The sequence below is a fragment of the Urocitellus parryii genome, chromosome 10, assembly GCF_045843805.1.
Source record: "Urocitellus parryii isolate mUroPar1 chromosome 10, mUroPar1.hap1, whole genome shotgun sequence".
Classification (NCBI taxonomy): Eukaryota; Metazoa; Chordata; class Mammalia; order Rodentia; family Sciuridae; genus Urocitellus; species Urocitellus parryii.
Window position 1 is genome coordinate 117,505,142 of NC_135540.1, and position 12,044 is coordinate 117,517,185.

At 36.5% G+C, this 12,044-nt stretch overlaps 1 protein-coding gene across 2 annotated transcripts in view; it reads left to right on the top strand.

Annotated features, from left to right (window-relative positions):
* The window catches only part of Arap2 (ArfGAP with RhoGAP domain, ankyrin repeat and PH domain 2), a 169,422-nt gene that overhangs the window by 56,944 nt on the left and 100,434 nt on the right, over nt 1-12,044 (top strand). For both annotated transcript variants that reach the window (XM_026386588.2, XM_026386586.2), the window contains exons 10-14: nt 1,523-1,722; nt 4,542-4,627; nt 5,299-5,481; nt 8,822-8,996; nt 9,453-9,587. In XM_026386588.2, coding sequence (XP_026242373.2) covers nt 1,523-1,722; nt 4,542-4,627; nt 5,299-5,481; nt 8,822-8,996; nt 9,453-9,587 — 779 coding nt within the window. The remainder of the gene's footprint in view (nt 1-1,522; nt 1,723-4,541; nt 4,628-5,298; nt 5,482-8,821; nt 8,997-9,452; nt 9,588-12,044) is intronic.

A 12,044-nucleotide genomic window follows, 5' to 3' on the forward strand; every position in this document is an offset into this window, starting at 1 on the left:
TCCATGCACTTTTTGTCCAGGGAGAGCTCAAGAGGATACTGATTTTAATGGATCACTTCCACTTATTGATCCAAATATTTTAGCATTTTGATATATATTTATTATATTGTGATAGTCTAGTAATTGCATTATGACAATTAATTTAAATTACTTAATGAGTTTTAATAATATATAAAGACTCCATAGATTTAGTAAATGTAGTAGACTGAAGTTAGTGTCTTTGAGTTCAGCTACATTGATTCATTTGTCTCAAATAATCAACATACTCCAGGGTAATGTGCCGATCAGAAGTAATTGTTCTCTGCTTTTGAAGGACTAAGAATCACTTGACAGTTTCAAAGATGCCACTAACTCTGTTATGCACTTGTCTGTCAGAATTTGACCACTATCTCAACATTGGAGAAAGAAATGATTAAATAAAGAACAGCAAGCTAGGGTTGGTACCCATAGCTCAATGATAGAGCTCTTGCCTATTGTGTGAGAAACCCTGGGTTTTGTCGTCTCTTGACCTTAGCCAAAAGATCAAATAGTGATCTGGGTTTGATACCCCTCCCCACCATAATTCCAGACTCTAGCCTCAAATTAAAATGTACATACTGACTATGACCAGTATCTAGTAGAACTTGTAAGCTAGGAATTTTGTTAATTGTTATGATTGAATCATGGAGTGCTTCAGAAAATATAGCCATGTAGGCCACTGATTATTTTTATAGATTATTTAGAATATGTTAATCATCTATTATTTTCATTGTAATTCAAAGCATTTTAATTTTGAGAGCAAAATTTTAATGTGATGAATTATTTTGTTGCTCATTAGTTGTATATGTAGCACATTCTTTGGCACACTAAAGGGAATCAGTAAATCTTTTTTGAAGGATTGAACTACTATTTAATGTTTCATTCCTCAGTCAGAGGCATAATAAATACCAAGAACCAGAAAAAGTCAGAACATGACTAAATATGAGTTAGAAATTCGTTAGAATAGTACCACTTAAAACTTTCCTGGTTTCTCAATCTCTTTAAGCCATCTGGATATTCTTCTAATTTAAAAAAAAATCTATTTTTTAAATATGAAAAAAATCATAATTTCTGGTGGGTGTTTTTGATAATTTTAGCTCTGAACTGTTATGGCATACTTGCTTGGTAAAATATTTCAGTAGTCCTGAAACTTGGCCAATTTCTCATTGATTATTATATAATCATAGTTTAGGAAATGTGGCCTCTCATTTAAGCTTTTGACCATCACAAAGTAATTTTTTATATTATGGTGAGAAAAATGTGTATGTTAGTTTTGTTTTAAGATATGTAAACAAAGTCATAAACAACATGGAAAATTAAAAAGTAAGAAGCTGATTTGTTAAGTTAGATGATTTTTAACAGAAAAGACAATCCAGAACTGCCTGGCGGGCATAATTTTAAGCTGCTGTTTAATTTGTGACTGAAATTAATATGCAAACTGAGCATACTGCTTCATTGGCCTTTACGAGGGAGATGGATAATGCCGAAATGTTGATTATTTCAGCTTTACAGCCGAGTCCGAAAAAGAGAAACAAGACTGGATTGAAGCTGTGCAGCAGTCGATAGCAGAAACGCTCTCTGATTATGAAGTAGCAGAGAAGATTTGGTTCAATGAGTCCAACAGGAGCTGTGCAGATTGCAAAGCCCCAGACCCTGACTGGGCGTCCATCAACCTGTGTGTTGTCATCTGTAAGAAGTGTGCAGGTAATAAGTGACAAGTCATGCTCATCACTGCTCTGTGGCAGATTGGCACTGACTGCTGTGTAGTCATATGTAATGTGTTCTAGCTAATGGTGGTAAAAGAAAACAGAGAAAGCTTATTGAGTTTTAGTCCAATTCAGAAATATAGAATTTTAACTTTTCTAATGCATGACTCAGACGTAAAAAATTGATTTTTAAGCATGTACTCCTATTTTGTGTCTCCTGGTCCATGTATAGATTTTTAAAAACACAGTGTTGAAATTTTTAGATTTTAGAACATACCCAGAGCAAACTTGCATCTTTGCATGGAAGATTGTTCCTTTTTTTCCATATTTTGTAAGACATTTTTCACATTGAGGTTGTTCTATGCTTTAAGCTTTGTGTGCTGAATCTGGTATCTGTTAAAATAGGATAGTATGTAGAATTCTATGTATAACAGTATAGATACATATGGCATCTCAGTGTATTTGGGAGCTCAGTTATGCAAGTGAGCAGAGAGAAATGGACCCCAATGTGTCAGAGAAACTAGCCATAGTCCAATCTTCACTGCAGTTTTCTGGGACTGTGTCCCACTACTGTCCACTTTACACACACAATTCACCAAGCATAAACAGTACCATGCTGGTGTGGGGAATCAAAAGGATTTTATAGAAGTCCTGACATTTCTGCCAAGAATGTGTGAATAATAACTGTAAAGAGTACAGTAATGCAGGACTAGACCTGAGCGCAGGTTCAATGACAGAATCCAGGAGAGCAGTCCTGACTTAGCTGGAGCAGGGACAGTGAGCAGGGAAAGCCACATCAATTGCCTAGAGTCTTTATTCTTTTCTAGAGCTCTATTCTAGTCCCTTCCTCATCATACCAAGATAACTTTCCTCACCAGTTAATTAGCAGCCTGAATTGCAGCACTGAAAAACATCTAATCAGCCCTGTGCTGTACTTTTCTCCTCTTCAGTCTCATTAGAAGAGATGGCTTTGTGTTCTCCCACACTGCTCTGCTCACACTGCCTTTCTTTCCTCCCTCGTTAGGATCTTCAGCTCTTCCTGATTCAATCTCTTGAATATTTAGCCATGGTTTCTTCTGCTCCATTATGGAAACATGCATAAGTCTGATCGGGTTTTATGAAAACTCTCAGTCTGTCCTATGTGTTCCATTCTGTGTCTTTACTTTTCAAAGATGAGGTACTTTCCAAATCACATGGTAACCTGCACACGTTTTCTTTATTCTTTTAATTTCTTTGCATTCCTTCAGCATCCTATAATTCGCCTTTATTTCCTCCTTTATTCCAATAAATATGTTTTGGCCATATATTCCAATGTATTTTACTTCTCAGTTTCTGTGTTGCCCCACTAACTTCATTGCCTTCTCTGCAGTATTCCAGACCTTTGTCCAACATGCTTTTCTGATCTCCATCCTCCCCCAGCCTCCACAGTACCTTCTGTCTCAGTGTGTGCGTACTGCCTGCTGGTCATCCTTTCTCAGGCTACTTCTCCTCTTCACACCCCTATAGTATATTTATTCTCTTTGGTTACATCCTCAATTCTCTTTCACTTGGGAGCTCCCGTGTGATTTTTTTTTTTTTTGGTTGAATTCATCACTCACCTATAGGCAGATGATTCTCATTCTGTTGGACACCAAACTCATACTTATTTACCTAAGTGAATCTCTACTTAGATTTGCCAAAAACACCTCAGCAACAACACAACAAAATTGGAGCCCATATTGCTGCTCCAGCCCCTTGCCTAAAGCTGCACATTTTCATAAATTGCCTGTATGGGTGTGAAGCAATACTGTCTGCCCTGCACTCAAACCTAAGAAGCCCTCTTGACTCTTCTGCTTTTCTTAAAGCTCACCGTTGCCCACCAGTTTTATCTTCATGGTATCTCTAAATCTGTCCTGTCCATTTTGCTTCTCCTCCTGCTGCCTCAATTTAGATCTTATCCTTTCTTGGCTCAGCTTTTCTAGCAGTCTCTTTTAACTCTGTATTTTCTTTTTTTCAGTACTGCCTTTAGGTAGTTCTTAAAAATGCAAATCAATGCAGATATCTATCTATCATGGGAGTTCTAGGGCTTTGTGCTCTAAAAAGATTTCACCTTCAAGAAAAAAAAAAAAAAAGAAAGGAGGAAAAGAACCTCTCTCTTAACAAGAGAGAGGAATGAACTTTCACTACTCATAAGAAAAAGGGTCCTTAAGATCAAGCTCAAGGTCATGTAACTTTTTTCGTTTTCAGCTTAGCATCTGATATGTATGTGGACACCAGTTAGACTATAAAGCCTAATTGAATTGACGATAATAGAATGCTGGGCTCTTACACTCTTCCAGGTGTAATCGTAGAATGAAGAATCCATATTTCTAAATACTTTATTATTAGAGATGTAGCTTTTAAAAACGTTATTAGGAATAATATCTATATTCACATATATAGGATTCAAACAGCCTCATTTAAACAGGTCTTCAGTGATTTCTAGCTAATTACCAAGTGTGTGTATGTGTGCGTGTGCATGTGTGCGTGTGTGTATATACACAGAGAAACACATACATGCATGCATACATATTCTTTTAATAATATAGTTTTATATTAATGCGGTCAGTGATAAAGATGATTGCCATTATCTTTGTTGTGTCTTCTTCATTGTGTTTGGTTATGATCTGTGTGTAAGTACTACGACTACTCAGTGCTGTTGGCATATAAGAAAGTAAGTGCTGGTTGGTTTTGATATGTACACACACACTTAGGTGTGGAAACTTATACTCATTTTTGGGAAAACAAAATAAAATCATGTGCAAACTAAAGTAGAAATTGAATTGTTGTTGACTTCAGGACAACATAGATCTTTGGGACCAAAAGACTCCAAGGTTAGAAGTCTAAAAATGGATGCCAGCATTTGGAGCAACGAGCTCATTGAGGTAAGTCCTGCATAACTGGTGGTGAGCAGAGACTGGGGAAGACATAGATAGGCAATGCCTGGTGTGAATTACTTTACAGCCTCTTTGATGAAGTTCTTGCTTTATAAAAATGGCTTATGCTTATAGCCTGTTTGAGAGTTGTAAGACTTTCAGAAATCTTCCTAAATGAGATAGTAGGAAGAGCTTTAATGGTAGTGAAAGGGAGAAATCTAAATCAACATGGTAAAATATGAAAAACGTGAATAAAGACATTTGGCAAAATGTCCTCACCTTGGCCGGGCTCTGCCACTGACTGTGGTGCAATCTAACCTGCTGTCCCTTCTGTCCACTTTCTGCTCCTCCTCCACAACTGCTCACAAAGGATGGCATTAGCCCACCTGCTCCGTCCTAGTGTGAGTTTCAAAGAATAAAATGACTTTTGCAGCAGTGTGTGCTGCCTGCAGTTTCTTTTGAAGCTGACGTTTTGCCATTATTCAGAGCAGCAAGGCAGGGTTTAAAAATAGAGTATCTGCTTTCACACTTCATCTTCTTGAAAGAGTTGAGTCTTGCGTGTGTTCCCTTGTATTTCATACTAAGTCATGCTTTAATTTATAATCTGAGTCCAATTTTTTTGCAGATTCAAATACATTTTATGAACTGATATGTTTTATTTATTTATTTTTTGACTTAAGCTTTTTATCATCATTGGAAACAAAAGAGCAAATGACTTTTGGGCTGGTAACCTTCAAAAGGATGAAGAATTGCACATGGACTCACCAGTGGAAAAGAGAAAAAACTTTATTACTCAAAAATACAAAGAAGGGAAATTCAGAAAGACTCTCTTGGCATCTCTAACCAAAGAAGAATTAAATAAGGTATTCAGTAAATCCTAACAATGGATATGGTGTTCATTGCTTTTTTGAACACAGGACAAGCTTCTTGATAAAAAAAAAAAATCTTGTACTATTTGATGCAATTATGGTTTTATTTACGTTTATTTTTTGAGAATGTTTCTCCACTGTTTTACTTGAAGATTCGTTACCAAGAGGGGAGGGACATTTCTTCCATGACTGTTTCCACTTAACTCAAATCTTCCCCAGAATCTTTAAACTTTGACAGCTCTTTCTGTTTTTCAGACAGATATTATGACATACTTTTATGCTGGGGGTACTAGGTTTTGAACCCAGACCACTGTACCATTGAGCTACATTTTTAGCCCATTTTATTTTTTATTTTGAGACAGGATCTCACTTAGTAGCTGTGACTGGCCTTGAACTTTTGATCCTCATGCTTCAGTTTCCCCGGCTGCTGGGTTTAAGAATGTGTGCCTCTGTGCCTAGCTGTGCTATACTTTTTATCTTGCTATTGTATCACTGATCACTTTTTTAAATATTTATTTTTTTTAGTTGTAGTTGGACACAATATCTTTATTTATTTATTTTTATGTGATGCTGAGGATCAAACCCAGGGCCTCGAATTTGCTAGGTGAGCGTACTACTGCTGAGCCACAACCCCAGTCCCCATCACTCAACTTTTAATTTCCAGCTCTGATTTGCTCAGTGCCATTGATTTGGAGTCTTGTTTGCTGTGGCCTAGGGATTCTGTATGCTTTCTTGCTGATTTCATGCTACTCATTTGGTCTTTTGGTGAAAATATGAAGGCAGAGGGCTTTGTTAAGTAGCTCCCACCCCTTCTTAGGTTCTAAATTGCTGCTTCATCTCTTATGTGTTAGGAGACTTTTCTGTGTATAGGCATTTACAGGATATACCTTTATATACCTGGTTTTCATAAGTGTTCAGATGATCATTCCATGGTATTCACTTCTCTACTGTTTTTAATGGTAATGCTTGTTGGGTAAGGATCTTAGGGGTACGTATCATATGCTATACGATTACAAAATAAAGACCATTGTCCACATATAAAAGGTTAGCTATACAATTGACTTATGCTATTATTCTATTGATTCAATATTCCTAAAGCAAGTTGTTTTTTGTGTATCTTTGGTATTAGTAAAGTGAGTTCATGAACTAATTTTAAAGTAAGAGCTCATAAAGAATGAAGGATTTTCCCAGGGTGGTGGTGCACACTACCACCCCGCATACCACTCAGGAGGCTGAAGCAGGAGGATAGCAAGATTGAGACCAATCTTAGAAATTTAGTGAGGCCCTAAGGACTTAGTGAGACCCTTTCTCAATATAAAACATTAAGAAAGGGCTTGGGGGGGAATAAAAGATCTGGGGAGTGCTGGAGTTGTAGCCTAGCACATGTGAGGCACTGGGTTCGATCCTGAGCACCACATAAAAAATGAACAAATAAAATAAAGGTATTGTGTCCATTTATAACTAAAAATGTTTAAAAAGGGGTCGGGTGGGGGCTGGGAGTACAGCTCAGTGGTTATGTGACCCTGAGTTCAATCCCTGGTACCAAAAAAAGAAAAAAAAAGCGAGTAATGAAAGATTCAACATGGATTCCTGAGGTGGGCCCAAACCTGGGAGATTGGACAAGAGGTTTGGAACTGAATAGTTAGATGTAGGTTTTTATGAATATTTGATATTGCTTTGCATAGTGTCTTTATGGGTGCTAATTAGACTATTGCAATAACTGAACATTACACTGGACATTCATGGAATAATAGGGCATCATAAACCTAGTATTGTATTTAATCTAATTCTGTATGCCAGAGTTCTACAACATAAAGTGTAAATTGTGAGTTTTGTAAGGTAATTGGTGAGTTTGGAGAACAAAGACTTTCCTTCCCCCCATTCTTTTCTCTACTTAAATGGTAATGTGAATCTTGTCAGTTATAGTTGACATACTCAAGTGAGCAGTTGCCATGAATTAACACACTAGTATTGGTTTTGAGTGAGGGCTAGCAACTATATTCCTCTTAAATATTTTTAGGGAAGTTTACCTATTGGAACTTATCTCTACAATGGCTTCTTAATGAATGCCATTTTAGTGTGAGTGAATAATTTTAAAACAATTACGTTATTGGTTATTTATTGTGCACTTGCAAATTGGTGAGTACTCTGGTGCTGGGGATATGTTTGTGTCAACAAATAGATGTGTTGCTTTTATTTATGGGAATGGCAGTCAAATAGGGGAAAGTGTCCATAAACAGCTAGATTCTAATAAATACACAGTGTGCTCTGAAGGGAAAGACTGGCAAGAGAGGAAATGTGACTAAGTGGAGGAGGCATAGAGGCTGTCAGAGGAGAAAGGGTGATAGCCATTGTTTCTTTCCTGTGCCTTTTTGCAGGAAAGAAGAAAGTAAGACCCAGAGAGACAGGCCATGCTCAAGGACACCTAGCAAATTAATACAAAATTGAGTGTAAGAGTGCAGGCTTTCTGATCCTAATGGGAGGGGAGTTCTAGAGGTCAACTAGACCAGGTTTGAAAAGATAAGTACTTTTTGAATAGTCAACCCTTTGGGCCAGCAACTGTGAATGCGTCTAGAACTTCTTTTCTGTGCATCTACCCTTCTCACGGAGCAGCCGCTGCAACATTGTTCTGAGCTCACATCATGGAGGACAGATCCACAAGTGATCCCTCCAGATGAGCCCATCAGGGAGGAGGTGAAGCTGTGGTTTGAAGCTGTACATTCAGGTGAAATCAGGGTGCCACAGTATGAATATTTGACTGCATGTATAACATGCACCAATAATGTTTTATTGCCTCTTGGTTACTGTTTACTGTTTTTCCTCCTCCTATCCCTTGCCCTCCCACAAAAAGATACTGAATTTGCTTTGCCCTTATCTTTCAAATTCCCAAAGCACAATAATAATTTAAATATTCTACAGCTTCTAATTAGGCTAGGAAAAATATATTAATAACATCCATATGGTGGAACATTTAGTGGCTACTTCATTATTACATTTGAAAGGTTTTGAATTTTCTTATTGTCAACCACAATAGAATAGGTAGGCATAAAAATGTCTTCCAAAGCAGCTATGATGGATGAGAAGATTTGGAAGGAGAAAATCACAGCAACAGAGGAGCGAACTGAGATGCAGAGGTCTTAGGTTGTAATTTAAATCCATACAAAGCAGGCATTTTGTGCCTATTGCCTAATTCAGAGCTTAGTTATTATTAGCTGCCTCAGGGAACACTGAATAAAATCTTCATCTCATAAATGAATAGTGAGACTTTCATTCATTGTAATAAGTAGCATCATATTTACTTCCCTTAAAAGGTATATTTTCTTTTCATGGCTAGGCTCTGTGTGCTGCTGTAGTGAAACCAGACGTGCTGGAAACGATGGCTTTACTGTTCAGTGGAGCTGATGTCATGTGTGCGACTGGAGACCCCGTACATAGCACCCCCTATCTCCTGGCCAAGAAGGCTGGGCAGAGTCTGCAAATGGAATTTCTCTATCATAACAAATTCTCAGGTTTGTCCCTTACCCTAAATTAACCCACTTTCTTCTGATGTATCCCTTAAAGGATGAAAGCACAAATCTGTTTATTTCTCAACTTAAAAAATAAAAAAAATTAGAAGGAAGAAAAATGTAATTACCAAAATATTCTGTTACCCCATTTCAAGAAAAAGTTGAGGAAATGTATTTTTTTTTAATTTCTTTAATCTCATAAATGTGAGATGAAAATAGTTAATCCCACATAATCATTTTCACCAAAATTAAATCCGATTTTTCATATATGAATAACAAGTATGACTTAAGTGCTTATTTGCAAATTTTATGCAAAGTAAAATAAATTGCTCTGCATTTATTCAGGGGTAAATTTGAAGTCATTTTTCTTCTAGCTCAAAACTCATCTAAATATTCATAAACAAAGGGAAGTTATTTGCATTTTGGATTTCCAAGGTATTGTTTCTTTAATTTTTCTAGATTTCCCTCAACATGACATTCATTCCGAGGGTGGGTTAAATCAAGATGCCACCCAGTCCGTGTTCCTCTGTGACTTCTTGTATCAGGCTCCTGCTGCTGCTTCTAAAGTCTCTTCAGAGAAAAAACTGCTTGAAGGTATCTTTTCTGCTCCTCTTAGATTTTGTTACTGGATAAAACTTTATTCCATTATCAAAACAATTAGGTTTAAATTTTGATTTTTTCCCCTTAAGATGTTAGATTTCATCTTACAGTAGAGAGAGATTTTTAAGGATTTATAAATGCTTCCAGGCACAGATATTATTTCAAGTAATGCAACAGGGACTTACCACTGGTTTGGAAAGCAGAGTGAATTCTCAACAGAATCCACTGGTTTCTACCTCATGAGCCATCGAAATCTGTTTCTGATACTCAAACCTTGCCCTTAGGGATCCCCAATTGGTGAGGTAATATAGATAACTTGCCAGTTCTTCCTATGTGTTTGCATTTTTCATTATGGTTTGAATCTCCCTTATCTGAAATACTTGGGACCAAAAGTGTTTTGGATTAGATTCCAGACTTTTTTGGATTTTGGAATAGATCATATCTATAATGAAATATCTGGGCATGGGCTCTAAGTCTAAACTCCATGCCTGAAGGTAGTTTTATACAATTTATTCAATAATTTTGAGCATGAAACAAAGTTTCATGGAATAGAATTTTCTACGTGAAGCATCATCTCATGCTCAAAAGGTTTTGGACTTTGGATCTTCAGGATAGGCATGCTCAGGTTGGCATACATTCAGTCAGAGTACTGACTGACAGGAGTAGTTAAATTTGTTGTGATTAAAAATATGAGTACGTTTAAGTAAAATAAAACCTAAGCATAGTTTCCAAGAAATTATTGGAATCAATTTGATTTAAAATCATATTCTCAGTTTGGGGAATTTGATGAGCAGAGTCACTGGGCATTCGTTCCTTTATCCAGCAACTCCTTGTGCCAGGCTTATGCTAGCCATTTTGAATATAAAGATGACTAAGACACTGGCCTCATGCTGATGCTACGTACATTGGAACTAATTTGAGAAATAGAGTCATAAAAATATGACAACTGTCTTCCCAGAACAAAGAAAGTGCAAGAAGATTAGGCTAAATAGGCCAATTGAAGGTGGGCTTTGATTGGTTCAGCAGCCTAACCATCCCGAGATGGCATAGTTCAGCTGTTACTCAATTCAAGGAACAACAGGATGAGAAACTCACTTTATAGTGTTAATCCTGATACTTGTGCATTTGAAGTTACTACTGCAGTATAAATTCTTTATTGGTTGAGTATTCCCTTTTGGAAATACTTGGGACCAGAAGTGTTTTAGATTTCAGATTTCAGACTTTCTCAGACTTGGGAATATTTGCATTGACTTTCCTGGTTAAGCATCCTTAGTCCTAATCTTCACAGTCAGAAATGCTCCAGAATTCTAAATTTTTTGAGTATTGCGTAAGTACCCAAAATGTTTCAGATTTTGGAACACTTTTGCATTTCTGATTTTCTACTTTAGGTATGCTTAATTTTATTAAAAAAAATTGGAAGTCATATCCAAAGCAGATTCTGTTAGGATTATCTGTACTCAGATTTTCCTGAAGACAGTACCTGTCCTATGTGAGCATGCATGGTAGCTAAGGCACTGTTGTAGGCACTTTGCATTCATTACAGGTCATCCTCATAGAAAGTGTGGGAGACGGTTGATGTTATGCCAGTCTTCACATGAAAAACCAAGGAGCTCAGCATGAAGCAGAATTATACACCTGAGTGTGTCATAATTATTATTGTAACATTTTAGCCTTAATCACACACAGTGTGACAGCTAGGGGGTAGTCAGATGGAAGAACATTTTTATCATTTGAATTTAGATGTTTTTGGTTCTTTCAGCAATTGATTTTTTTATTGTTTTCCTTTACTCAGCCTAATCGATAATACGTGACAAATTTTACAGAGCCTTTAAAAATCTTCTATTGTTCCTGTTAGTATTTCATCATTAAATAGTCCAGAACCACCCAGAAAGGTTAAAAGTACTTGGATAACCTGTAGACTTGACTATAACAATTGTTAAAAGAATTGAATATGGCAAATAATATACTTGTCAATAAATTCACATTTCCAGAATGTTTCTTCTAAGTACCAGGGGATCTTAGACTCATTCTTCAAATCACTTTATTTATATAAAGATCAAAGAGGGGATTTGAAATACAGTATTTTTTCTTAAAGCTTTGTAACCTATCATAAGCATATAGTATATGCATTATACATGCCAAAGTATATTTATAAGCTTATCAGTCTGTTTTAATATTTTCTCGAAACTTTTTTAATTGACTTGAGTACTACATAGGGTATATTCTCTGTACAGTTGGCCCTCGGTGTCTCTGGGGGATTTGTTCCAGAACCTTCATGAATGCTAGGACTGTTCAAACCCCATATATAAAGAGGCAGAGTATTTGTATGTAACTTATTTACCTCTTCCCATATATTTTAAATCATCTCTAGATTATTTATAATATCTAATACATGGAAGTGGTATGTAAATAAATATTTTACAGTTTAGGGAATAATGGCAAGGAAAATAG